We start from the raw sequence: 27588 nt of genomic DNA, 5'->3' as shown, positions 1-27588 counted from the left end.
TGGATTTAAGTTGATGAAAAATAGGTATAAGAGAGAAGAAAATTAGAGCACCTTAATGTTAAGTGCATGTAGAAGATTTGAGTGGTGCAACAGAAGGTACCTAGAGAGATATGAGGGTTTTAAAGAAATCCAAGGGACATACTTCAGAGGAAGAGACACTGTGGGATTATCTCATTGAGGAATAAATTAAGGCCAAGTTAAACAAATTCAGCAACAGACATTTCATGACAGAATCAGAAATCTTCTAAGTCCCTCACCATCCCAATGCAGCTGTGTGTCTTTCTCTGTTTCCAAGTTCAGTTTTAAAGATCTCGGAATCACTGTTGGAGTTACGGTAATCACCTTAGTGAGATAAACCATAGGAACCTGTTTTTTCCTCTGTTAAACTAAATTCCATCTGTTTAACAGGATGATCAGCATTGGTCAAGCTGCTTTCCTGGGGTAATATTCAACCCTAATTGCTCTGTCAGTTACAATTTGCAATATCAGTAAAATAATTAAAGGCCCAGGTTGCTTGTAACTGGCAGTCTCTGTTCTACCATGGCAGCCAGGAAATTGTCTTTTTGTTTACAATTTGAGGGGCACGTATCTTTCTAACAGCTATTAATATTTCAGTCAGTCCTACTTCAGGACAAGAAATACTTTATCTATCTGATGTCTGATTTCAATCCAGAGACTGTTTAAAAAAAAAATAAATCTATGGGAAATTGTAAAACAAATGCTAACCAACAGAGTGAGATTTTTCCTTTCTTTTTCCCTAAAACACAATAAAGTCCTAGAAACCATCAGCAAATACCTTCTTACTCATAAGCATGCTTTGTTATGATGATACAGTAAGTAGAGAAAACTAATTCCTTTTTTAAATACTTGGGCTTCTTTCTGATCTTGAGCTGAATTTGCAGTATAGCTGCATACCCCTCCCAGTGACCCCTTAGCTGTGCTGAGATGATTGAGGTCAAACTCAGCCTTTTCTGTCTGACCTGTGTGTTTTTTGATGCAAAGAATCCTGCAATCGGAGGCATTAAAAAAAACCAACAAAACACAAACCAGATCAGCTTGTTCTCATAGCCTGCAATACCCTGAAACAGAGCAACAACTTCCTCAAAAAATGCACATTAGGAAAAAAGTAGCAAACTGACCAGTGGCCTCATCCTGGTGCTCTGCATGCTAAAAAGCATCCACTCAAGTATCAGACTGTCAGTGATTCTGTACAGCGTGACAACTGCTTGATCAGCTCAAATTCAGAAAGCTCTTTTCCTGACTCTCGGGGTTGAGTTTGTCTGCTGAAGATGCAGCTGTAGAGGGATGGTACTGCTGGTACCCCATGGCAAACGCTCTCCCTCTCTGCTTGTCCTTCTCTTAGGACGGGGTGTTCTGACTCAAGAGTCCTCCCAGGACTTGCTGGCCCCAAAGCAAGAGACCTCGACCTCATCCTGCCCTGAAATTTCCTGTTACCTTTATTTCAAACAAAGCTAGGCGAACTAGAGTTCCTACGCAAATAAGAGGAACTTGTATTGAATGGAGAATTCAGAGCTCAGATCCGATTTCCATTTTTATTCTGTTTCTCGCTCCTGTCTGCCAAGAAGAGGTTTGTTCTGCATCCTAATGAAGGGTCTAATCGAACTGACTAAGCTGTGTAAACTAACTCCTTGCTGTAGCTTTTGATGTTGCTAGGGCTAGCCTTACTATGTTTCAACGAGGCCTCTGAATATAGCTGTCAGACCCTTCCCCACTGCTGATATAATCCCCTTCCATCCTTCTTGGCCCCATACAACTGTGATTTAGACTGGTTCTTAGGGATGTGCTCACCTTAACAGGCTGACTGACTGATATTTAAGATAGGGAGAAAGCATTAACACTGCCCCACCCCCTGCCTTGTTCTGTTATGGGAGAAATGAGCCCACTGTCAGTGCTTGGCACAGGCTAGATGGAGTTTTAATTGCAGCAGTCTAGGATGAGGCACTGGGGAAAGGCTCTGGACATTAAACCTAATTTTCTTAGCCATGGATATGTAATGAAGTCTTCTAAGGGAACATTTGGAATTTATTAATTTTTTATGTCAGAAAGGTTCTCGGTTTTTTCAAGGAGTGCCATAACCACTGTCTATAATCACTGGTATATATTGTGCCATTTGCAGCCCACATGTGTTAGACCCTGCCTACGCTGCATGATTACAGTGGAGAACTTCAGGTATAACCTAATGCCCCTAAGCCCTTTCTTGACACTCAAGGCCTGGAAATCAGTCCTATTCCAGTTAGGGAAAATGTTCCAAAAAGTTATATGACTCTTTAATTTCCCTACTCCTAAACCTGACACTGATTTTTTTGGTTGTTTGTTGGGTTTTGCATATTTTTTTTTCCAGTGGGAAATAACATATTACAGCTTTTTTTAAAGTGGCAGGGTTCTTCCCCACTTGTGTCAAGGTGGCTTTTTTGGTGGCTATGTCAAAGCGATGAGATTAATGCCACTCTTGCTCCATCACATTCCTACTGTTCTCCCTATAGGCTTGTGTGTATAGGGTGGGAAATGAGAACCCAACTCCTGCTGTTGCCAAAGCATATGTATACCTGGAGCTGCTAAGGAGGAAAGGCTACTGGCCTTTTTTCACAATCACAGTCCAAGGGTTCACCTGTCTCGGGACTCACACAGTAGCAAAACCCTTTAACTGGAATGTGGCAGTTCTCAGGTTTTGCAGACTCATTAGGGGTTACAAGCTAAAGCTTAAACCAGCACCACCCTTTGGCCTGCCATACAGCAATGCCGTAGTGTGAACACAGGCAGGATACTCTCAGAGGTGGCTTGTTCTCCAGAACCTTCCTGGAACTCCTTCTGAGAGGCAACGTAGTATTGCTATGTGTGCCTTGAGCTCTATTGCTTGGTTAAACTGCTCTTTATGGGCAAGACTCTTCAGAAGGACAGTTAGTTCAGACAGGGTGAGGTAATCCTGTGGTGAAGACATGGCCAGTGCAGTCATACAGGAAGCTTCATTGACCCACTCGTCTCTGCAAAGCCAGGTAAGGTAATAGCACTGCAGTCCTCAGAGAGGTTTTTAAAAGTCACCTTCAGAATTCAGTTCTGTTGGGATAATGCCCTCTTTTGTTCTCCTGAACTGATCAGAAGAACATTGTGATACTGGCTAGATGTTTGCTAGGATGTTATCCCTGCTGCCCCGTACTGCCCCACAGGATACTCCTTTCCAGGAGGATCATGTCTTTATGAGGCAAGATCTGCATTGTTTAGTGTCTAGTGTGTGAGTTTGGCTTGAGATGGAGGTAGAGATTTCTTCTCCCAGTTTTCCCTTCAGTATATTTCCTGGAGGTCTCTCCCTTGGTTAGAAGGTTGCTGGAACTGTTAACACAGCAACCACCAAACATGTCTGGTGCTTTAAGGTAACCTAACATCAATTTTGGGTTGTCTTAATCCACTGAGCAATAAAGTAAAGCTGTTCAGCTCCTGTTACACAAACAGCCAAGCTGCCCTATAGGAGGACAGAAAGACCTACGAAAAAAATATGGCTGAGGATGGAAATTGCTACAGACATCTGAAGCAATCACTAAACAACTGCTGCTTGTGAATCAGCATGCAGAAAATTGTTCCCTAGGACTGCTCTTTCCTTCAGCTTTGTCAATACAAGTGTTGGACTGGGCAAGTCATGCAGTTTCTGGGAGGAAGTTGCTCATACCATTTAGCAGTGTTTGATCTCATAATATTTTTACAGTGTTTTGAAACTCCAGTGAGTAAGCGTAGCTGCCAGCAAGGCTAAAAGAGACAGGACATCTGTTTTATTGACAACTTCTCTCGTCCCTTTGTTATTTTCTCAGTGTATATTAACTAGACAGTTTTTTAGTTTTTCAGAAAGTGAAACATGTCTGGTAAAACCCCATGGTATTCTGCCCAGAACATAGCCACAGGCATTGCCATCATCTTAATAAATCAGAAATTCCCTCTCTGTTAACATTATCTGTCCAAGGATAGGCCTGCCGTAGCAAAAGAGGTGTATTTCTAAACCACATTAAATGGATTCCTAGGGAATCTCCACTTGCTCCACCCCAAAACAATCCTGATCTTTTTGCTCAGTCTGCTAACATGACTGGGATATAAACTGTCCCCAGGATTCTCCCTGGTGTGAATTGCCATGTGGAAGGATGAATCAGTGTTGCAGGAGGACAGGTTGTACCAAGCTATATTCCAAGTATTCTTCCCATGCTGGATGGGACAAAGATACTTTTCCCTGTCATTTCATCACTGAATCACTTAGGAGACTAAGCCTTCCTGAGAGGTCTGCTCTAACGTATGGCATAAATCAGCTCTTCAGAATAAGGCCAGAAGAACAGTCTGCATCACTGGCATGCTTTAGGCTCACCCCCACCTTTTGCAGAGGTCACAACAGTGGGGGGCTGGTATGGAGTTACAAGTTGCTGATGGACATGTTTTCTGCCTCCTAGCTGAGGAGGAGCAGATGTCTCTTTTGGTTTCTTTGGAGCTAAAAGAAATGAGTGAAGGGCCCAGAGTGGTTTATAGATTTGGGGTGTCTGCCTCTGACCACTCCTTGTCCTCTCTGAAGACTACTGATACTCTGCAGCTTCTGGGGTGCAAGCACACAGACTGCATCTTCTCACAGTGCTTTGGGATAACCTGAAAACTACTTTGAAAGTTTGCTGGAATAACCATCATGCTTAAATGCTGATGGTTTCGTTCTTTCCCCCCCAAAGTTCATTCAGAGGCTTCCTTCCTCCCTGAGGATTTTACACTCAAACATCCCTGAGGCAAGCTACCTTACACACTTCCCTTTATTGGCTCATGGGTATGATTTCACTGTCTTGCAGGCTGTTTGCAGCTGATGCCAAAAATTGCCAAGGCAGAGTGGCCCCAGGCGGTAGGAATGATGACACAAACGACCAGGCTGTATCCCACTTGCTCTGTCTTATGGCTCCCATACTCCCTTTTGCTTTCTTCAAGAGCTCAGGAACTGCATTTCATAGCCAACGAAATTGCCCTGCTGCTTCCTTAGTAGTCTCCGGCTTCTTAGTTCCCTTCATTTTCTTTTTCCCTACACTCCCATCTCAACGCTTGGTAATTTCCATCTCTTTTTTCTTAAACAGGCAATGCCAGATCTTCCTTTCTGTCTGAAATCCAGCTCAGATCCCTGCAAAAGGCTGACTAAACTGTTCTGTCAGCTATGCTAGGATGGATCTATATCATTAGATGGTGTTTTCCTGTTACAGTTAATGCACATTCCCAAACACTGTTTCAAAGCAATATGCATTTCTTTGGAGTGTCTTTCTGATCCAGCATTTCCTGGGCTTGTCTCAGTTTAGCTGGAAAGCTCACATCTCCAAATTGAAACACCTCGAGATGATTTACTCTCCTTTGTAATTTGGTATAATAATGAGCATATCAGCTTCTCCCATTGCTCTACAATCTTCCCCCTGAGCTGGTAGTGCTCTCCTCTGCAGTGTAATGTTTTCCAAGGGACACACTGTGGAACTTATTCTAAACATTAGTTCTTGCCACTGATAGAGAAAAAGAATGTCGAAGATCGTTAGGATTTCACTCACTCCAGTATCCCATGCACAAACAGGTCCAGTTGTATAATTAAATAGGCCATCCAAGTACCGGAAAGGTTGTATCCAGAGACACAGCTTTCTAAGGGCTAAGAACAATGCTGATAAAGATCAAGTGGCTAATTGTAAGCAACAACCTCCAAATTGCCTCCGGATGAATAAATCACAGTGGGTGATCCAAGCATATTTTCACATGGATACGGTCTCATTCACAGTAGCAGGGAGCTGGAAAACATCAGGGGTAAGTTCCAATTGGCTGGAAGGGAATGAAAAGATTTCGATTTCAGTAGGGATTATGTCATAGTTTTGTGTAATTATTCCTAGCTGGTGGAACCACTGCAAAAGCAAAGAGGCCCAGAGAGCAGGACTGGAAAGCTACTATCTCTGGTACTTGGGGTTGGCTGATCAGCTGCTCTTGTTATGATTTCCTTTGACATTTCCAAGATTAATGTGAGGACTGGCAAAATGCAACAATGAGAGGAGATTTAAACTTCCAGGAACTCTTTCATGGGGGATAAATTAAGGCAAAAAATCTTTGTGGTGAATTTAAGTCCCAGAATTTCTGCATGAGCTGTGGCTGGAGCTGGGCATGGAGCTGGGACAGTGTGACCTGGGGCATCACAAGAGGCATGAAGCGGGGTGGAGAGTTTCCTCTCTTTTGAAACATGAGTGAGGGCAGACATAGTTAATCCAAAATTCTCCCTTGCTAGCAACCTGAATGGAAGCTACTGCAATGCAGGGGGGCACTTTTGGGGAATAATCCGTGTTACTTATCCAGGACTTATATTTGATACTGAAGGCCAGTTCCTAAGTGACATTTAGGCACCTGTTTGTTCTTTTAGCTTTTGAAATTGCCATGACATGGGCACCTTTATGGAGCTGGCTGGTCGTATCTTAGCCTTGCCAGCTAAAGTACCTGAGATAACAGAGGCTGGAGATACTTCTGAGACCCTCCCCTAAAGCCTCCCATTGCTGAGCCTGTGGTAACAGGCATGACCAAGAAGAGCAGTGCTGCTTGGGGGTGTGGCTGTAGCTGTTCAGAACATCCTTGTTCTTCAGGGTCCAAGAGTCTCCTTATTCCAGAACACTGCCATCACTGTGAACACCTTTTTATCACAGTGGTTTTCTTGTCCTTTCCTGTACAGGATCTACGGCAGTATTTGCATGTATTTGTTCTCTGCTTTGAGAGTCTTGCTTTACAAAAATAAATTTCAACCCAAACCTTAGCACTCTTGGCTTTCCTTGTTCAACCCCTTATAATTTCTGGTTGTAAAAGTTGCAACCAGACTCTTTTTTTCACCTAAAATGCAGAGCCTACCAGCTCCAAAAAGTAGAAGTTTTGTGGAGCAACAAAGATGACAAGCAAGCATGCTAGACATCATCAGCCCCCTCAGACATGGCCCATGCAAACATACACCAGCTCTGGAAAGCATTTCCTTCAGAGAATCCTGACCAAGACCACCCCTCCTCTGAAGTGGTTCACCTCCCAGCAATCTGGTCCTGCTGTGGGGAAGAATGATGACCATATAGCAAAGCTAATGCCATTGAGCCTCTCCTGCTCTCATTCACATGCAGCTCTTGCCAGGGTCTGGAGGAGGACACTGGGCTGCTTGTCAGTGTGTGGCTTCCCAGTCAGCAGCACTCTCCAGCGCAGGAGGGGTGGGAAGTTCAGGGAGGTGGTGGCAAGAAGGTTAATGTCTGATGTTGGACGTTAACACAGGTTAATGTCGTATGGTGGATCCCGCAGTGTTTGTGACCATTTATTCAGGAGAGCTTGAGCTGAGAGTTGTTCTTGAGAGCAGCATCAGAAGATGGCCAGGTTCTTCCCGGAGTGTAAGCACCATCCTTGTAGGATCAAAGCCTGTGCTGAAACGATAGCAGGCTCAGGGAAAGTGTCAGCAGTGTCACCGAGAGGACAGCCCCACCACAGTTTACACAGCTTGCTCTGTGAGGCGCTGCAGGTCCTCAGGAACCCAGTGTTGCTATCAGCAGACTTACGCTATGCCCGTGATCACAGCATGCGGAGAGCCTTGAAGCAGACAGGCTCCAGGCGAGCACGCTGGGACTCCATACGTCTGGAGTCAGGGCTCTGCACAGAGGAGAGCGTAGAGCCATGCTGCCTCAGGATGGCAGGGTGGCCTGATGCCTCTCGATGCTGGTGGGCTGGTTCATCAAATCCATCACCAAATTCATATGCTTGCCTAGAAGCCCTGCTCCCTGCTTACGAGAAGGAATAAAAAAGCAGTTTTCATGAGCACTCTGAGCCACGGCCTCCAGAAATCCCTCACCTCATTCCCTCGAGGACACAGCCATTCCAAAACCATTTTGACAGCCAATGTCCTTATGCTTTTGACTAAAGTTAGTCTCCGTGGGTTTATGTGTTAGGCATTAACTGTCTCTGGGCTGCTATGCCAAGCTGCAGAGGGATGATGTCTCAGGAGAGCCATCTGAGTCCTCCCCCACATCAGTTCTTGTCTGCCAGCAAACCCTGTGAGAACCTGGGGCATCCTCACCTTGTGGGTGCACGCTGGGGAGAGAACGGGTAAGTAGGAATAAATGGTATCAAAAATTTACATGGACTGACAGAGCTCATGGGCCAAGATTAGGAAATCAACTGTTGTGAGTGAAGACCACAAATTCCGTAAGTCTGAATTCAGAAAAGCTCTTCACTCATGGGGCTTTGCAAAGGTCATCACAATACCCAGCAGTAACTGCTGAGCTGTTCACGTCTGGTTCCCTCCTTAACTCATGTGCTTTGCAGTCAGGCACACTGAACTATCTGCTCCCATATGGCTCCATCACCTTTGTACAAAACACTGCTACTGAGAATAATGTGCGGATTACATAATGGTATAATTATTTAGTACTGATTTCTGCAGAAAGTTGTCTCAGTTTAAATGTAAAAGTAGGAAAAATAGCAGGAGATGACAGGACTTTTCCTAGCTCTGCTACTCACTTGCTGTTTGCCTTCAGGTAAATCACTTAATATCTTTGTGCTATCTATAGCTTTCCCAGCAGTAAAATGCAGACAGACACTAATTTTGTAAAAAACTTTGGAAATAGAGAGATTATAAGCTTTTAGAATTGTTACATAAAGGTAACTCAGGTAGTCATGTAATCAGACTTGCCCTCAACACAAAAGTTAAACCAAGAAAAAGCATTTGATCAAATCAGAGACTTTGGCAAGCCAAAAGTCAAACCTGATGGTATTTACCACCATTTACTTTAGCAGACTTGGCCATAGGCCGCAACTGCAAGTATCAGTGAGCTGCGTGAAATGCATGAAGAGCTGGCTTGGAGTTTTCTGTTAGAGTGGCTTCATAGCAGTGAATTTTCAAAGAAATTTATTTCTGCTGGATTTTTAAAAATTATTCTTAATCAGAGAGAAACCAAAAATCACTTCCACATACACTGCACCTTATGCTCCCTCCAGCAACAGCACCTTGGAGCTGTGATTTCTGGGGCTTCCAGGTTCTCTGGCTCCAGAGCACTTGCCAGCCACTGCCACGGAGCCAGGAAACCCCAAAGCTCAGGATCCAAAATACTGATGCTGAGGTTCCCTGCGCAACGTTTCTCTGGCTCGGGCACTGCTGTGGCTTTTAGCAGTGTGCTGGGTCATGATAGCATTTGCTGGAGGAAAGCATGCCATTTAGGCTTTCTCATGGCAAAATGTCCTCTTTCTGGGGTTAATTATTTAAATTTCTTCAGTTTCAGTCTCTGTCAGGCTTCCTCTGACAGTCATTAGATTGGTTTGGCTAGGATAATGTCACCAGGGGTCCCAAAGCAAGTCCATAGCTCTCTCTTTCACAGCAGAAGACATATGCTAGAATTCATAACAGCAGAAGCTGCTCTACTCCCCTACTTGTTACCAAGTGCAGTTTCTGTGGCCATTTTCAGTGTTTGGCCTCCACTGAGCATGCAAGCACACCTTATGTGAAAGCAATATTACAAATACATCAAGAAATGTTCTCCAGAGCCACTACTAGATAGTCAAAATGTGCTATATACATTAGCATGAGTCAACCTGAAAGCCAAACTCTGACTTCAGAATATGCAACAAGATAAATTTCTTTAGCCGCAGCAGTATTAAAAAATCCTGTAAGCAAATTAAGAACAAAACTCCATACAACTCCTACAAGATCTTACACCTAATATTTCAGGGGGGATAAAAAAGGAAATGTAAACCTTTTATTAGTACCAGCAATGAGAAATGAGATTTATTTCAGGCATGCAATATATTATTGAAAGGTTGTGCAGAATTTAGAGATAATGTATGATATGTGTGAGGGGGTATATATTATTTAATGAGGAAGTGGGCGAGAGAAGGCGGCAGGAAAAAAAATGGTGCTCATTTAATGAAGAGACCCTGGGACAAAAGCAAATGATAATTCCATCAGGAAGGATTTGAAGGACATTGAAGAGAGAAAAGTTTAGCTCAAGAGATCACCTAATTTATCTCACTGGTGATAAAATGAGTGTGAGAACTATTTCTAAATGGCAGATAATTCTGATCTGAGGAATGTTTCTTACATATAATTTAAAAGGGAGAACAATTTGCACTGTTATTAATAATGGAGAATTTTACTTAAAAATTCAGGAACTTACTGTTCCTCTAGTCAAGTTTTTCTCAGATTATAGAAAGTTGTCTGAAATGTGGAGACATTTTAATGTTTCATATGGGACAGAAATATTGTTTTGGTCTTTCCAAGACACCAAAGTAAGAGGCAAGAAGGGACGTAAGTTTTATCAGGAATCTGTGAGGTTTTTCTGTAGACACTTGAGGCAGCTCTGATTTTTATTCTCTCTCTAACAACTGGGCTGGGCTGTCACCATTGAACATTTCTGCCAGAGGTTCCTGTAGCCACCTTGTCTTCCTTCCTACTTCCTATGAACCGTACAGAGCTGTATCAGGCCAAAACTTGTCTCAGTCCCTAAAGTTACAAGGATTACCTATATGACTGTATAGATTAATTGTGAAATTTCCCAGGAACAACAAAGTGTAGCAAAATATGGAAAAATTAAAACCGAAAAATTCTCTCAGCTCATAACGGGCCTGCTAGTGCTGCCCTGTTCTCTCCAATGTCTGTTGCAGTTTTTTTTCTTAGCTGGAGTTTCAAATGATGAGACACATACCATTTCCACTTACAACCTGCTACACCTTTCAAACATTTGTCAAGGAGACTTTTATAGAGTTTTTCATGAGTAATAATTCTCCTATTCTTAATATTATCCTGCCTGCATATACCTCTGTCCTCATTTGAACATTTTACTGTATCCCTTCTGGTTTTAGGTTTTAGATTATTGTAATTTTTAGCTTTTGCATCACCAGGGTGGTCATTCTTAGCTCTTAGCCAGTCAGTCTCAAGATTATATTTCCCTAACATTAGTTTCATCTTTTCCTGAAATCTCTCCAGGTTTCTGATTGTTTTCTAGATGTAAATTCACCAGAATCTATATATGGTGTGATGACACCATGGCATGAAGACTCTCATGGAATCTCTGGGTTGCTAAGAGTGCTTTTGGCAGACCTTGAATGAATGTCTTTTGTATTTGTCTGCCCATTACTATCTCTTGGTAGAATTTTGCAGCCACCTAGTCCATTTTCTGGGTTCCTGGTGGCTTTGGTCTTCTGTTTGTGGAGAGAAAGGTGCAGAGACCGAGTCCTGCAACCTGAAATCCTCATGCTCCTAGTTCCATTTTGGCAGGGTTGTCTCAAACCTATTTGGAGTGAGTATTACTGACTTCATGGTACATTTCATAGATAATTCTGCCTGAAGCTCTCTACCTTGTCTTTTGCTTCATCCTTGAGCTGCTTTGCAAAGTGCACGGAGAGAAAAGATAAGGTATTAATTTTGTGAAAGGCTGGGCAGTGACTGCTATTCAGAGGGCACTGCACTAACGATAGGGCATTGTTGATAAGGCCTTTAAGTCGGATAAGACCTATGGATGCCAGTTCTTTCTTTAACCATTGCTGTGTCAGTGAGAAAGTCCTTCCATGGGTTGTCAAGACAGATCATAGAAACATAGAACACCCTGTTGGAAGGGACCTCAGGGATCATCTGTTCCAGCCTTTCTTTGCAAAAGCACAGTCCGGACAAGGTGCCCCAGCACCCTGTCCACCCGAATCTCAAAATTGTCCAATGTTAGGGAATCCACCACTTCCCTGAGGAGATTATTCCAGCGGCTGATTATTCTTATTGTGAATAATTTTCCTCTTGTGTCCAGTTGGAATCTCCCCAGGAGTAACTTGTACCCATTACCCCTCATTTTTCCATATGACTCCTTGTGTAAAAAGGGAGTGTTCATCTTCTCTGTAGCCACCCTTTAAATACTGGAACATGGTGATAAGATTTTCCTACTCCTTCCTGTCACATTTTGCTATGGACAAGTAGTGCTATAGCCAAACACAGCACAAATGACATATGTCTAAGACACCCTGAAGGTATGAAGCCAGAGTCACAAGGCAGTAGGAATCATTTATTTCATGTGGATCAGAGCAGTCTAGCTAGTGGCCTAGGAACAGTTCCAGCCCATGGAGTGCCATGGCCAGCCCACCACCTGCTTCCCAAGGAGGTGCTGTCCAAATGGCTCAGAGCCCCATCTCTGCTGTAGCCATCAGGCTAGAGCAGGCACAGGTAGAGCTGGGGGTGGGTACAAGGTGGGATGGGGAGGGCTGTGGGTGGACGAGAGCTGTGAGAGAGATCCAGCCTGCATGACTAGGGAAGCTGGACCATACAGAGAAGGAGCACTGATTTTCAGAAATACTCAGTAGATGGTAGGATCAGGCCCATCCTGCTTAGGCAAGGGAATCTGGAATCATATCAAATATCTTAGAAAGCTTAGAAACTGAAGAGTTCAGGTGGTTGGATTTTATGGCTTGTGTGTGTATCCAGAGGGTAAGGGCAGAGCTAGGTATGAATGAAATTTACAGAATGTTCTTTTCCTTTCTTTTTGACTTCTAAGAAATGTCTGTTGGAGAGTTGGATATAGTCTTACACCAGGAGATAATGCTGAAAGACTTCAATAAAATATCTCAAAGGAAGCTGTCCTAAAATTCAATGGAATATATATGCACATTTTGAAAGATTTAAGATTTCCTTCACAATAACTGCTCAAAGCTCCATTGCCTGAAGTGTTCACAAGTGAAGGGGAAAGATGCAGAAGAGCTGCCTGAAACATATTTGGTGAAAGGGATAAAAAGCAAGTCAAACTGAAGAGGGGAAAAAGCCACAGAGCTCAAAGCAAAGCAGTAGAGGCAGGTACTAGAGTAACTGTATGTGACTTTCAGGCTAAATAATATAGCTGAAAATAGAGAGCTCAGCTGTGGTACTGAGATGCAGGGAACATCTCAAGATTCAAAACCACATTTAGTTTGTAGAGAGAAAGAATGAACTTACAAAATGATCCAAAGAAAAAATAAAATGCGTGGCTGTAACTCCAGTGGCAAAGTTGGAAGAACGAGACAGACCATGAGGGAAGATCCTGTGTTACAAGAGAACAGACAATGAGTAGATAAAGGCATCGGTGGCAAAAGAGACACGCTTATTAATAATACTGAGCTGTTTTGTCATCAGAAAACCCCCACAGTGGCTCTGTGACACAAGTGGGTATGAGCTAATGCTTATAACATCCCTGTGAGGAAAGGGGTGCTCTCATCTGTCAGAAACAGCAGATGAAGCAACTTACCCATGGCCACAGTTTTGTAGCTATGATTAGATCTTGTGACCTTCTGCCTCCGTATCCTCTACTCTAGGCCGTAGTTCCCTCACTAAATTAATCTATGCATGAAACACTGAGTTTACATCAGAAATAAAGCCAGAGCTGTTCCAGCTGGGTCACACTGGCACAGGGAACCTCAAGAAAGTCTGGCAACCAGAGCAAATCAAAAGGACTAGGAACAGGCTATCGTAATCACTTAGGAGACTGAACAAGAACAGATACTTACAGTTCATGGAAAATAAAGTAAGTGTAGTTTGGTGAAATTTTTTCCAGGGTGGACCTAGAACACAAAAGCACCAAAACATTTGTTCTGCAGAGCTGAACTGGACCACAAGCAAACCAGAAAACCTGTATTTATGATAAAAAGGAGAACTCCGAGTGGTGCACAGATGTTTCTAATCATCATCTTTTCTCATTTGACAAGCTGAGTGTGACTTTACATTGAAAGAGAGAAATATAAACGTAGTGAAATTAATTGCTATTCAGAGAAAGATATGGAGGGAGTGACTGAGAATACAAAGCTCATGACTGGGAAAGACAAGTGTTCTGAGAATTCAAAGCACCTAGAAAGCCTGTGCTCCCATTATTTCCCTTTCATTTATGTATGTGCTTGTGTATACACATATACACCTATATATGCATGTATATGTATGTGTGCCTATATGTCACATGAGAAACGTCAAGGGCTAGGAATGAATTATATTGAATTTTTATCATTATTATTTTGCTAACAATGACACTGATATAGAAAACTTGCAGCCAAGAGGAAATGTTGAGCTCCCCTAACTGTATGTGCTTTGATTTGGAGCAGTGAGTCTGGGCCCTTCTCTAATGCTTAAATGTTAGACAGTTTTTCTTTCCAAGACTTGTGCTTACTAGTGCACGAATGATTCTGCCAACTCATTGTTTGATGGAGTAGTCTGTAAATCTGTAAATTGAGGGGAATTTTTGTGGAGCCTTCTTCTTACAAATGCTGCTGCTTTAGGACTGTTAGTCAAGTATCTCTTCCTTATGAGACTAATTGGATGTCCACAATCCATATAAATAGATGCATTCATGTGTGTTCTCTGTAAGGACTAAACGGCTGAGTCCTTAGAAAAGCTTTTTCTCTGGAAATGTAAGGATCAAAATTTGGCTGTAGGTTAGTAAGCAGCTAGTATAAGGTAAAACAGAAAAAGTCAAATTCTAAAAGCATAAAGTAGGGATGATCTCTTTAGAATTCATCTGTCTTCAGTGGAGTACCACAGGTCCCAGTTAAAAAAATGATATGTGTCTCTAAATTTTGCACTGAATCCTTTCCTGTGCACTTTTCCACAATGAATGGCCAGGCAAAGCCAGAGACACTGTGTAGATACTAAAACCTGTGTTTCCCACATTGTTGTGATTTCTACATACAGAAAATTGGTCTTAAAAAGTGACTTGGAGAAGTTGAATAGGGCATGGACATTCTCTGTCTCTCATAATGGAGAAAGTAGAGCATCAAATGAAATTATCAGGTGGCAGGCTAGAAACCAAACCAAAGAAGGGAGTGTGTTTTTCACATAACACTTAGTCTGTAGAACTTATTGCCGCAGGATATTGTGGACACCAAGTATGTGGTTGAGTTTGGAAAACACACAAATTAATGTTAAAAAAAAAAAAATCACCAGGGTGTGTTATACCAAAAATACCACTGTAGTCCTTGAGCCTCAGATTGCTGAATGCTGCCAGAACATGCCAGGAAAGTATTCTATATGCTTGCTATGTTTTTATATTCCTTCCATCAAATCTACTGTTTACTCCCGTTGAGGACAGGTTTCTGTGCTGGATAGACCTTTGTTCTGATTTAGCATGGCTGGTTTGATGGTCTTGGAGAAATCTTGCTTATGGTGTTTAATCTAATATTTAATACTTGCAGTAGTTAAATAGACCCTTGTCTGTAAGTGTTTTTCTAACAGAGAACACCCTGTGGAAAGGGTAAATATCACAGTTTGGTAAATATCAAGATTCCTTTTTAATGTCATTGCAATAATGTTTGATCTACACAAATAATGATGCTTTAATATTTCAGTGAGGTTATCTGAAAAACTATATAAAAGTGGAAAGAAGAATTTGAAATAATTTCAATATTTTAAGGATCTAATTTTTTTCTTGACCAAGCATTGTGGTTCATTCAAAACCCCTGTTAATATGAAAAGTGCTTCAAGTACTAATATTTTGAGTCTCATGATACAAACACTTATGCACATGATCACTTCACACTTGTGAGTAATCCCATTGACCTGAATGGATCAAGATTTGTTTTGAAAAGTGCCGTATATGTAAGTGTGTGTAAAACTGATGTCTAAAGAACTTCCTGAAGGTTGGCATATACCTGTCTTGTAATTTTGACTCCTGTGCCCATTTTAATTGGTTTTTCAATGTTCTGAATAAAGAATCATCCTAACACAGTCCTGTTTTTGTAATAAAGTGGATTTTTTTGAAATATCTGAACTGTCAGTGGTGATGTGTAGGACTCCAGGTGCTCCCGCTCATGGTATTGTGGAAGGAGATGACTTTAAATACGGGGCCCAGGTTTACTTCAAGTGCAACGCAGGTTACAGCTTAAAAGGCAGCCGTGTTGCCTACTGTCAGCTTGATGGGATTTGGTCAAGACATCATCCTGAATGTGGTAAGGTCAATTTAAGTTTTGATTTTTATCAAATGTTTTGGCCATTGTATTCATGTGAGACTAGAATATTCAGGTGTCACTTGAAATTTGGTAGATCCATGGTTTAACATGCTGTTCTTTTGTCTTCCTGTCTTTAAGAAGCAGTGGGGATTCTTATTTTACTCTACTGCAGCCCAAGCCTGCAAGACTTGCTTATGTAAAGCTCTGACTGAAACATCAAACAACTGAAAAATGATTTCCTTAAAGGCTTTAGGCACATACCCTTCTTACACACAGACTGAAAATGTCTAGGACCAAAACCAAGTGAGGGACATTGTGCAACAATGAATAGCAACTTCCGTTACTGTGTACCTCTGATACCTTCTCTGCAGAAGTCTGGTGCACTCTGTGGGGTTGGTTAGGGGATTGCTGCATGAAGATGAAACTCATTTCAACAGAATTCCCATCCTAGTGAAAAACTGATGAAAGAGAAACTTCCATTCATTCTGCCGGTGCAAGCTAGCTTGCTTACCATTCACACTGACTCAGATGTGAAATTCCAAGGCCCTTCTTCTTATCCAGAGAGACTTCTAATTTTTCTTTAGTTGTTTTGTATTGCACAATTTTATTTCCATATTTGAGAATAATTTGTGTCAATTGGAAAAGCACTTTTACACATGTGTTGTGGCAAATGTAAAGCTGGGGAGAAGTGTTGTGAAACAGCTATACATAAGTTTGTCTGAAAGAGCAAGTAGTAGACATTCGAGAGAGAACATCTCCAGTTGCAGTACATGTAATCTCAGGACTGTGCTAAACTCCCTGCTGCATGATGTCTCTGGCTAAAGATTTACTGAAGTATCTGTCTCTAGACTTGACTGTACTGAAGTGCTAGGTGGTGTAATTTGGATCTCTCCTTCCCAGATGTTTTCTCTTTGTTTTTAATCCATCAAAAAAGTCATAATCCTGAGTTTAGGGAAGAAGAGATTTACTGTTCAAGTTACTGATAGGCATAGGATGAAATACAGAAGGCCTTCATTGACTTACTTGGTCAAGCTTAGGTACATCTGGAAACATGTATTTTGCTGATCAAATGGTGCCTCTAGGCTAGATATCAGTGCAGAAAGCAACTTGCATTATACTGTGGGTGATCCCCTGTTGTCTTTAGCTGCTGTCAAGTTATCGGTCACTTGTGGTTCACAAGTGAGAGAGCCTGTGAGGTACAGAGAACTAAAATGGAGCCAAATTAAAAGGAGACAGAGCTCTGCTTCTCCCTTTCTCCTGGTTGAGACGAAGTTCAGACATCCTCTTTGTTTACTGAATATGACTCATGTGGAAAAATATTTAAGTACATATAGAACCTTCAGCATATGCTAAAATTCAATGTTGTTAAAGAAAGCACTGAAATACATGCTCAGCTTCATTTGTATACTTACTGTTAAGAGTTCTTAATTGAATTCATACTGTTAGAACAAGGCTCTGTGCTTACGTGCTTTGCTGAGCTGGGCTCTGTCTGGTGACATCAGGACACAGGGAACAGGACAGGGCCGTACCTGTGCACTGTTACTGTGCTGATTTCAAGGGATTTAAATAAACATTGAAGTGCTTTGTTATACGTTGGTGCTTTTGTGACGTGAGTGTCAGCAGGCGGCTGAGTCTGAAGCAATGACATGAAGAGGTCACTTCTGGTCAATTGATATGTCACAGTCTTCTCAGCCGTCCTTGAGCAGAGCAGCACCAACACTAGCTGTCTACGCTAGATGTTCATGGTTATCATGCAACGAGACATCAGACAGAGGAATTAAACAGAATTGCATGATACGGTCACCCTGACAAGAAAACTGAGATGAAATCCAAAAGAAAAAGTGCCTTTTCAGCTGCTAAATAAAGCAGAGGAGTGAAAAATACAGGGAAAAGCATTTATTGGCATCACACAGAGAATACTCTCATTCAGATTTAGGCCGAAAATTTAAGTTTATGGAGAGAAAAAACCCACAATAACAAATAAAGAGAAGGCGAAAATATTGGGAAGGAGGAAGTAAAAGAGGTTTTATAGGCAAAACCTAGCATGAGTAAGCTTTCCGTATTAAATTTTTAGTATCAGTAAATGTATATATATATGTTCTCTTTCAGTTCTCATATTTCTCTGGATTACTGAGATCTTTCTTTCAGTGCTAAAAAAACAGTATGCAGCCAAACATAAAAGTAAAATTACATAGTCTGGTTTTATTATCCAAGCCCAGTGAAGTATAGAAAGTACAGAACAGGGAAAAGAATGCCAACTGCCTGTTTCCTGCAAATAGTTTAAGTGCATCTTTTTATGTTCTTGAAGTAGCCCTGTTAATGTTGATGGGACATTAACATCATGTAAAGTCAAGGTTCTCTTTCAGGGTTATCAGCTACATTTTAAGATCTTTTTAACAATTTGAGAATCTTTCAGTGAAGACTAAAGTGTGTATTGTAAACAGACATCCGTATATTAGAATTTCTTCTTTAATATTTGATCTTTTTGAAGACAGAAATCCCAGCTGGGTCTTGAAAAGGCATCTTTAATAAAGTACAGATTGTGTAGCAACATTTGAATGAAATGCCAATCAATCTGATGGGTGAAAATAATGCTGTGAACCTGATAAAATGGTTACTATTTTTTCCCCTATCATTAGTTCTAGATGAAAAAAACTGCTCAGATCCTGGTGGCCCACTCAATGGCTACAGAAGAGTAGTAGAAGACACTGGGCTCTTGAATGGACGCTATGCAAAAATTGGCACAGTCATTGCTTTCTTTTGTAACAACTCGTATGTTCTTAGTGGGAATGAACAGAGGACCTGCCAAGACGATGGAGAATGGTCAGGGAAACAGCCAATCTGCATAAAAGGTAGTTTACAACCTTTTTTTACCACAACTCACAAAAGCTGCTATGGTTTTACTGGAGTTTGTTTTATATAGGTTACATTTGCCAAACAATCATTTTTGCTAAGAATAAATTGTCTGACTGAGACCTGATGCTGACTTTAGTAGTTTGCCAGCTCTACTGGTTGCTAAACTCAGCCAGAGAAGATGCCAGCGATTCCAGAAGATATTTCCATCTTTAAACATGGAAAAGAATATTCCCTGACACCCTTATTACCCTCATTCTAGGATCAAACCTGCGTAAGATCAGAATCAAAGAAGATCAGGAAGGAATTGGAATAGAAGGAAATAACTGACTCATAAAGAGTTGCTGTCACAGGGCCCAGCTCTCCTCTCACAATCCTTTTAAGTCAATGGGACCAGTTATGAGTGTAAACGGCCAAGCCTGTAGATTGCAGCCTTGAAGGTTTGGTTTAGAAAACCACTTGAGGACATGCTTAAACTATCTGTATATGTCAAAACACATCTTTAAATACTTTGCTAGGAAGGGAATTACGCTGTTGACCTGGAGCTACTCTAAGCATGTCTGAAACCCTGAATGGATGAATGAGTTTGGGCTGGGGAACTGCCAAATTCATTTTCCCAAAGTATTTGTTTGACATGTAATGTTGTGGTGGTTTTTTTTTGTTGTTGTTTTTGGGTTTTTTTTGTTTTTTTTTTTTTTAACTGAAGTAATGATAATGTAAGGAAATATGTCTGTCCCCTGGGGAATTTCATAGAATCATACAACACCAGGTTGGAAGGGACCTCAGGGGTCATCTGGTCCAACCTTTCTTGGCAAAAGCACGGCCTAGACAAGGTGTCCCAGCACCCTGTCCACGTGAATCTCAGAAGTGTCCAATGTTGGGGAATCCACCACTTCCCTGGGAAGATTATTCCAGTGGCTGATTGTTCTCATTGTGAAGAATTTTTGCTTTATTCTGTTCTTTTAGATGGAAATACTTTCCCTGAAGCATATAATCATCTGTGAAAAGAATTTTTATTGATGATAATAATTTGTGGAAACCATCTTTATTGATGTTAACTTTGATAGTGACATAAAGGTTCACATACAGAGTAATCACAAAGAGCTAGATATTGTTAAATCCCACAGAACACAAGTGCTCAGGCATACAGATAAAATCCATCCCGCAAGATTCCTTTTCTTCTACTGTGTGCAGCGGGAAGGAGATCCTGGCAGAGTTATTTGAACTGATAAACCTGAATATTTTATCCTGCTCTTAAAGTAAATAAATGGAATACACAAAATTAGAAGTCCTGGATCTCTCTTCTGTTATTTTGTGCATATTAGGTAACTCTGAGTTATTCCTCTGAGTCAGAGTCTCCAGGTCCTTTCAGTGGGTGCATAAGCAAACAGAATTCTGTAACATCCTGCAGCCTTTCTCTGTATGCCAAGCCACTGGCATTAGCTGTGTGTGGCTACACAGATGGAAATTGAGTAATTTTAATATAATTCCATCAGCTGTAGTGGTGTGGATCTGGCATTCAGACACACTGATGAGCAAATCTTCCTCCATGGCTGGAAGTGCCAGTGCAGAAGGCACTCAATTGCTTCCATCACTCTAAAAGGGATAGAACTGGTGATCTGTGGGGAAGTATTTTTCCAAGGATTTAGGGCCTATCTTTATTTTCATCCACGTAATTTACTGCCTCTTTTCTTAATCCCGTCCACTATAGCTAGTGAGAGGAAAGAGTGGGAATGTGTATGAACCGTAACACTTGAGCTGTGAATGTGGAAAAGTACTGTGCAACATTATATTTTTTCTAGCCTGCAGAGAGCCAAAGATCTCTGACCTGGTGAGACAGAAAGTGCTTCCAATGCAGGTTCAGTCAAGGTGAGAATGCAATATCTCAACTACAGTTTAAAGAAAAAAATGTGATTGCTTTTCCCCTCCTCTCCTTTCCACCCTGTGTGTTTAGCCTGCCTGAGCAGCTATTCCTACAACTCCACTGATGATAACTGAGCAATGAGAGCTGCTGGGAGGGGAGGTCTGATTAACCACAGGTTTACAAGCTGCTGGAGGCAGCCAGGAAGAAATGCACACTTAGAAATGTGCAAACTACTAGACGATGCCAGAATTAGGCTTGCAAGCTTGTGACTGGCTGTGAGAACAGTCTGAGAACAGTTCCTTGGGGCTAATGATGTGTCTTAAAATATGAACATGTGCTGTCTTAGTAAAGAAATGAGAGGGGAGAGTGCAAGGAGAGAAGGGGGTATAGTAACGTAATCTGCTCCCATTGAGTTTCACCATCCAAAGCAATGTAGCACAACTGACATAAAGTTGGGTCTGGGATGGGCATGGGAGAGAGGAGGAAGTAGAGCAGGAGGGGAGGAAGCAGTGAAAGATCGGACCCTGTCTGGGTTTACCCTTCTGCTCATTTTTTGAAATAAGCCAGATCTGAATTAGTTATGTTGCAAAGGTTCAGATTCATTTTTGTCCAAGTAGTAATTTCTCATTTCAGGCTTTTTTTTTTTTGCAGTGCATGATTCATTTATTTTTAGATGCAGTGCAAGAACTGTCCTCATCTTTGGTCTTGAGAACAGCCATACCAGGTCAGAGTAAAGGTCCAGCTCAAGCCATATCCTGTCTCTGGCAATGGCCAGTAGCAGATGCCTAGAGAAGACTTTAGGAACAAGGCAAGCATGTACTTCCCAAATACTCTCCCACTCTCCAGCTGTGTGATGTATGATTGTAGAGATGGCTCTGAGAAGCCATCAGGAAGCGTTAGTAGCCATCAGGAGATTTTTTTTGCTTAAATTTCTCAATTCAGTTTTGAACACAAGTTCTTTCATGCTAAATGTTTCCGATATTTCGGAATTCTGATATTTCCAGCTGTATGAAAGCGCATACATGCCCCCACCTCCATAGCATCATGATGGCATCTCATGTTCATGGACTGCTTTTATCCCTTGAAGTAGGATCTCCATTTCATAGATTAACAGTGAGGCAAAGGGTGGACTATGCAAAATTGCACGGTCACGTGTGAGTAATGAATGGGACCCTGGAAGTCTAAGCATGACCACAGCAGCTCTCATCCTTCTTCCAAAAGACGAGAAACTTGCCATTGCTCTTGTTCTTAATAACTTTACTTTCCTTGAGTGCTGTTATGTATCGCCTCACAGATTCTATATGATGGAGACAGTCTGTGTCTCTCTGTGACCAAAAATGGAATTACCACATGAAAAAACATTCATACGGCTTTTCTGGATGCAGGCAGTACCAGAAATCTCAAGGGAAATTAATTTCCTGCTGAGTTTTCCAGACGTAAATATTTTTTTCTGCAGATATGTGCTTTTAAGCATTAGAACAAGGGACGTGTTCTAAGTGATGAAGTTTTAAGTATGACTGTAGTCAAGCTTATGGTCCATATCTAGGCTGGTGCATATATTTATTTTTTTAATTATGTGCTGTGTTTCAGCTAATCAGTACAATTTCTAAATGGAAGCTTAGTGATTATTGCAATTATGAAATCTCTGTGGTGAGACAGTTATCTCTGTTAATTGCTAAATCAAGCAACTTTATCAACATGGTTTAATCTGAATCGATTCCTAATACTGCCTATTAAATTGTTCACTAAAGAAAAGATGTGCCTAACTCCTCTCTAGTGAGAATAAATTATGGCAATACCAACTTCCAGTGTAATTTCTTTATTTAAAAACCTGGTATCTCAGTCCTTTTGTGAATGGCAAAACTGTTCCGCATTCAGAGGCAACTGGTTGCAATCCAGAAACTGTAAAATGAAAAAAAAGAGACACAAACAGAAAATTTATAAACATATGTGTATGTATATATGTCTACATGTATATATATGTAAATAAAATAGCTGGGATGTAAATGGGAGTACTGCTAAACTATGTTGGAGTGATATTTTTGCCTTATTCTTTCACAAGCAAGCTTCATGTGCTTTTAAATGATACTTAACACAGCTGGTGATAAAGCTATGGTAACGATTGCTTTTATAATATTATTGTTATTATTATTACCTCTTGGTCTTTGTGCCTTGAAACAGGGAAACACCTTTGCATCAGCTTTACTCATCTGCATTCAGCAAGCAAAAGCTTGAAATCTATCCAACCAAGAAGCCAGCACTGCCATTTGGAGACCTGCCCCCAGGGTACCAGCATCTGCACACTCAGCTTCAGTACGAGTGCATTTCTCCTTTCTACCACCGCCTGGGGAGCAGCAGGAGGACTTGTCTCAAGACAGGAAAATGGAGTGGGAGAGCCCCTGTGTGTATTCCGAGTGAGTCGAAAAAAAATGCACACATCTCTTCGTGGATGGGGGAACAGGATGTGTATTCATCTTAGATAATTAGGGAGTCCCAGCGGAGTCGGCTGCCTGTGCTCCCAGCTGGGAGGATATATGGCTCTTTTTATCCACTGGTAGAAATTGTGCAGCTGATGGTAAAGGGATCAAGCTTTCAGCACTGTAATTTGCCATCAATTTTATTATTTACTCTTTTATTGAGCAAAAGGTGCAGTGAGTTTGTCTCCTGATTTGGAAGTGTTTTCCTACTATCACTTCAAGTTTTCCTGTAGTATTTACTGCAAATGCGATTTTTCTGTCAATGATTTTTTGGCACACAGCTGACAAAAACATCAAAGTTCAAACAACAGAATGGAGAGTCTGCATTTTAAAAAGCCTCTTCCTTTAACATACCCTGCTAAGGAAGCGTTCATATTGCAAACTGTAGGTCCAGATAAAATCTTATCCAGAGCTAGTGCACAGAGTAGGTCAGGGTAGGAACATCACAAGATTTGGTACCACCCACTACTGACTGACATCAAGCAAACTGTGAAAAGTAGATCCTAACATCAAGCAAATTTTTAGAGTTCTTGTTTGTGGTTTTGCTTTGAGATCATCTTGGGTGTTGAAAAGTATTGCTTTCAGTCCTCTTCACTGTGGGCGTGCAGACGCTACATCCCAGAAAAAAAAAAATGCCCTAAGGGAGACTAAAAAATGTGACCACATGATGTAACTCTTTCAACTGAAGTAAACCTTTCCTAATACCTTTCCTAATACCTTTTCCCTACCCCAGGTCTGGGCTCGGGTAAGATATTCCTAGAACAGGGCAGAGCTGCTTCTTTTCCTCATGATGGCTATTGGTTTAGATGCATTTGTTTCAGGGTTTTGTTGCAAGAGAAGTGTGTTCTCATCGGCATGAACTCATCTGTGCTAAGGTCAGTTCTAGGAGAGGACCTCACAATTACTCTGTGATGGCCTAGGGTGAGTTTTAGTGCAATGCTAGTTTTATGGTGTTTTACTATAAGCAAGAATCAGGGGTATTCTTTCCATTGCTTTATGCAGTCATTTCATTATAGTGCAGCTTGATAAGGTTGCCATGAAAATTCACTTGCTCAGGTGCTAAATCCACATTCCTACTTCAGCCAGGAATTCAGATAATAATAGAAAAATTGAAAGGTTTTTTTTTTTTTTAAAGCTGTATAAAATACTTGTGTATTGTAATTTTGCAGGTTGGAGACAGAGGTTAATTAGAAAACTGTTCTTCCTGTTAACCATTTGTCATGGTTTAACCCCAGCCAGCAGCTAAACCCCACACAGCCGCTCACTCACTCCCCCCTGGTGGGATGGGGAGGGAATCGGAAGGGTAAAAGTGAGAAGGCTTGTGGGTTGAGATAAAGAGAGTTTAATAGGTAAAGCTAAAGCCGTGCAGGCAGGCAAAGCAAACCAAGGCATTCATTCACCCCTTGGCACGGGCAGGCAGGAGCTCAGCCATCCCCAGCACAGCCGAGCTCCACCACACCTAACGGTGACTCGGGAAGACAAAATCCATCGCTCCGAACGTCCCCCCCTTCCTCCTTCCCCCCAGCTCTATCTGCTGAGCATGAGGCCGTATGGGCTGGGACCCCTGGGGTCAGTTGGGGTCAGCTGTCCCGGCTGTGTCCCCTCCCAGCTCCTGGTGGGGTGGGGTGAGGAGCAGGAAAGGCCTTGGCTCTGCGTAAGCACGGCTCAGCAGTAACGACACCAGCCCTCTGGTACCAGCACTGATTCCAGCAAAACCCAAACACAGCCCCATAACAGCTGCGGTGAAGATGTCACATCCTGCTCAGATGAGGGGGACAGGCCTGGTTTCTCATCTCTCACATCAGAACACTAACTCTACCCTAGCTGAAACCAGCACACCGTTGCAGTTTTGTTTCTTTTGGCACATCCTAAGTGGGAATCAAGACTTACATTTAGTGGGAAAAAGGCGTTACCTCATTCTTGGTTCATATTTCCTCAGTCTGTGGAAAAGCAGAAAATATCACCCTCCAGAAGACGGTGACCTCTACCAGGTGGCCCTGGCAAGCGGCAATCTACCGGACAGCCAACGGGGTGAAGGAGAACAGTCTCCGGAAAGGGGCCTGGATCCTCATCTGCAGCGGGGCCCTGGTGAACGAGCGCACCGTGGTGGTGGCAGCTCACTGTGTCACTGACCTGGGCAAGACCATCGTGCTCAAGACAGCAGAGCTCAAGGTGGTTCTGGGAAAGTTCTACAGAGACGATGACAGGGATGAAAAGACCATCCAGAACTTGCGGGTGAGTAAGGCTGCTAGGAGTGGAAAATTACGAGCACAGGCAGATGCTGATCACATCTGTCTTGTATGGGGAGAAAAAGATTATCCTTTGAGCAATATATTGCTTTACACGCTGTTCTTGGAAATGCCTGTCTAGAGACTCAACTGGCAGAACTGTCATGGCACAAGGAGGGCATGTGCTGCGATTCATTAAATTCCTCTGACATTGTCCAACTCGTATGTTCACCCCTAAACAGATCACTAAGAAAAGTCAGGTTCCATGGGCCATAATGTCTTGAATGGTATTGCCAGAAAAAAAGTAGAAGAGATGCCAGCTACTGTCAAAAGTGATTAGCATAATTTATAAGGGAAACACTTGTGCTCCTGGTTTGATGCCACGAGCGCATTTCACATCTCAGCCCCAAGGCTGTACGGCTCTAAACTCAAAAGAAGTTTAGGTCTGACTCCAGCTCCAAAAATAGCTTCTCAGGCTCACCAGAGTGGTTTGGTTATTTCAAGTAGAACTAGAAAGGTTGAAGTCAAAATGAGAAGAAATACAGCAATTGTGTCTCTTTCTGGAGTGGAGGGGTGTGTGAGTTAATTAATGGGTTTTATCCAAGAAATCATGATTCTTTCCACACACCACCACCCCACCCCCTCCCTTTTTAGTTTCTTTCTCTAATTCCAGCTTTTTCAGACTTTTCCCGTAAGGAAATATGTTTTACAAGATTTCCTCATAGGAATCGTACCCGTTCTTGTAGTGTTTCATCAAGGTAACTAGTGGGAAAGGTTTGGCCCCAACATTAATTAATGAGTTGCTAGTATATTTTTTTTGGTGGGAAGATGGTTGAATTTAAATAAGAACAGAACACTAATTCAAAGCCCACTCCCCCATTTGAAATTCCACAGGCTGAAGATGATATGGCAGGTAAAATCTTCTCAGTAAACTGGAAAAACTTAAACTGCACATTAATTCCCCATTTTGCTGAAAATGTCTTGGACTGGTTTACATTAGGAAGAGTTTCATGCAATAAAAACTGTCCTGAAACCTAAGCCGGAAAAAAAAAGTCAGAAGATGCTTGATGTCTTTGCATGTTTCTCATCTGAGTGAGCACCATGGTGAAAGAACAGTTTGGGAGTGGAGGGTAGAGGAGAAGTATGCAAAATAAACTAACATGTATTATAGTAGTGTGGAAAGAGTGCTGCTGACTTGCCGCTGCTGTTAACTCTACAATTCTTCCTACTCTGTTTCCTCCTCAGATTTCTGCCATCATAGTGCATCCCAATTATGACCCTATATTACTTGATTCTGACATAGCTATCATAAAACTCTTGGACAAAGCCAGAATCAGCAGTCGTGTTCAACCCATTTGCTTGTCATCTTCTCATGACTTGACTTCATCCACAGAGGATTTAAAAATAATGGTTACTGGCTGGAAGGTATTGGCTGACATAAAAGATCCCGGATACAAGAATGACACAATCCGCATGGGAGCCGTTCGGATGGTGGATTCACTGTTGTGTGAGCAACAGTATGAGGATAATGGGATACAAGTCAGCATCACTGACAGCATGTTCTGTGCCAAACAAGACCACACGGCCTTTTCTAATATCTGCCCTGCTGAGACTGGTGGGATTGCAGCCATAACTTTGCCAGGAAAAGCGTCTCCTGAGCTCAGGTGGCACCTGATGGGATTAGTGAGCTGGGGTTATGATAAAACTTGCAGCCTAGAACTCTACAGTGGCTACACCAAAGCTCTTCCCTTCAAAGACTGGATTGAGAAGAACCTGAAATAAAAAGCTGTGTCTGGAAATGGCATTTCGTAACTATCATAATATCTCTCTCAGTCTCCGCTGCTTTAGGCTTCTCATCCCAGTGATGAGCCACGTCTGGGATAAGGTTAAGGCAGGCAGCCTGGTAATTTGTCCTACAATCAGATGTTCCATCAGGCTACTTTTACTTAACCCATGACAGAGGGTCTTACTGCATGGGAAGTTTTGCCATATTTCACCTGTCTCCCCTGGTGGGAGGATGGTGCTTTGCTCCTGAGTCTGACCTACAGGACAGCAAATTCTGACTGAAATTAGTCTGTAGTGTGGAGTCCTCTAGAGAAGTCAACGGCAAGCCTCCCCTGAAGATCGGTGTGACGGAGCGGATGAGGAGGCTGGAAAACATAGCCTGAATTCACTGCAATGGATGAGCTTGTTACAGTATGTGCTGTCTGTATTGCCATAGTACAGTGTAATC

The 27588-nt window shown here is 42.0% G+C and overlaps 1 protein-coding gene across 1 annotated transcript in view; it reads left to right on the top strand.

Annotated features, from left to right (window-relative positions):
- Positions 1-27241, top strand: part of PAMR1 (peptidase domain containing associated with muscle regeneration 1) — a 57993-nt gene extending 30752 nt beyond the window's left edge. Inside the window, exons 7-12 of the mRNA XM_074909114.1 lie at positions 15733-15933; positions 18573-18785; positions 20589-20655; positions 22832-23064; positions 25067-25362; positions 26601-27241. Of these exons, the coding sequence (XP_074765215.1) occupies positions 15733-15933; positions 18573-18785; positions 20589-20655; positions 22832-23064; positions 25067-25362; positions 26601-27137 (1547 nt within the window). The 3' untranslated portion in view covers positions 27138-27241. The remainder of the gene's footprint in view (positions 1-15732; positions 15934-18572; positions 18786-20588; positions 20656-22831; positions 23065-25066; positions 25363-26600) is intronic.
- The last annotated feature ends 347 nt before the right edge of the window (positions 27242-27588 follow it).

The sequence above is a fragment of the Athene noctua genome, chromosome 6 (genome assembly GCF_965140245.1).
Source record: "Athene noctua chromosome 6, bAthNoc1.hap1.1, whole genome shotgun sequence".
Taxonomy (NCBI): Eukaryota; Metazoa; Chordata; class Aves; order Strigiformes; family Strigidae; genus Athene; species Athene noctua.
This window is presented reverse-complemented; position numbering and strand designations above follow the sequence as displayed.